Below are 1,409 nucleotides of genomic sequence, written 5' to 3'. Positions count from 1 at the left end.
AGAGTCATTTTATGGGACGTTATTGTGCACGTGTGTAGTTCCTGCATTCATCGACTACTGTAATGAATTCAACTATGGAACATAGTGCGTCCTCTAGACACTGGTTAGAATTAAAGAGGCTGGTGCCAGTTGTGAATGCACCCGAAGAAAGTGCTGTATCTAACTCGGGTGCCTTGTTGTCATTCTGTGGCATTCTACTTACTTTTAAATGTTTTGGACAAGACCCCATCTAAGGAGAGTTGTTCGCTCTTAATAGTGACGACTCATGTCTTTAGCTGGGTTTAGGACCCCTTCACTGCCACCACCGTTGGTCTGGGTGGCGAATGATCCCGCTAGCTTTGCAGCTGCGGCCTTAACTGATGAAGCAGCCTCCGCCTCTATTGGAGACCTTGACCTTGACACAATGACAAGTGAGCGAATCCGATCTTTGTTTTCATTGATATTCACTGCCTAGATTTGAAAGCTGTGGATTGCAAAACCGAAACGATATCACACTCGTATGCTGTTTCGTGTAGCCTGAAATCGCTCTATGAGTATGCTTCATGTGGAGTGAGATGTTGAGGCCTTGTGCAATGTAAATGTGCGGCTTTAAGTGTTGCCACTTAAGCATGACTGCCACAAAAATTAGCCTAGTGATTAGAAAACCTACTTTCCAATCGTCGAGGCAACTTGTCGCACAGTTGTGGAGGTGATAGGTCACAGTCATTTCATGCGGGTAGGTCGCGTGAAAAGTCATCGCGTATCGCGCGAGAGAGGGTGGAGTGCAATACTTGCGATGCCTCAAGGGAGAGGGCCGTCGTCGGATAAAATACAGGCAGACCAGCTACCAGTGCAGTGCATGTGGTTTGTTTGCCAGCAACAGGTGGTGAAAGGATGATTTCAGTTTGGGTGCAAAGGAGTTCGTCAACCCCTCCCAATGGCGATACATTTGTTAGCTTTGCTCTACCTGGTGATGATGATAACGCCGGTTGCAGTTTCCATCCCATCATATTCTGTGGCTGATGCTTTGCGATACACGTAGCCGCACTCGAAACAACAGCGTCTGTAATTGGAATTTACATCACATCACATTCACATCTGCTGTTGTGAAAGTGCGTAATAATGAGGAGGGCACAGGTGTGATAGGGACCCGCTATCACCGCACTCCCTTGACTTACATTGTAACCGCTTCCGATTTAATGCCTACTTAACCAAACATTTCCTATAAATGTATAAAAAATTAAGTAAACGGATGAATGTCCACCGTCCTTACTATAAATAAACAGCGTCTCTAGCGGCATGGCTTTCATGATCATCACGCCACTCGTCCTTTTAGGTTGGCGGTGGTGCGGTGTGGGGTTTTCCCATAACCCGTAAGTTGCAAACGTATTCCCCTATTAAGGTAATTTTACCCCATTTTATCTTCCTTC

General features: G+C 46.0%; 1 protein-coding gene across 1 annotated transcript; it reads right to left on the bottom strand. All coding sequences in view use genetic code 11, as the record gives it.

The window, feature by feature from the left end:
- Positions 1-249: 249 nt before the first annotated feature.
- On the bottom strand, positions 250-736 carry EGR_10946 (hypothetical protein; the record flags this gene model as incomplete). The annotated part of the gene is made up of 2 exons (XM_024500195.1): positions 250-450; positions 650-736. 2 exons carry the CDS (start codon positions 734-736, stop codon positions 250-252), a joined length of 288 nt encoding a protein of 95 aa, XP_024345391.1.
- Between the last annotated feature and the right edge of the window lie 673 nt (positions 737-1,409).

The sequence above is a fragment of the Echinococcus granulosus genome (assembly GCF_000524195.1).
Source record: "Echinococcus granulosus chromosome Unknown EG_S00309, whole genome shotgun sequence".
Taxonomy (NCBI): Eukaryota; Metazoa; Platyhelminthes; class Cestoda; order Cyclophyllidea; family Taeniidae; genus Echinococcus; species Echinococcus granulosus.
Note: the sequence above shows the minus strand (reverse complement) of the source record. Positions and strands in the feature narration are given on the sequence as shown.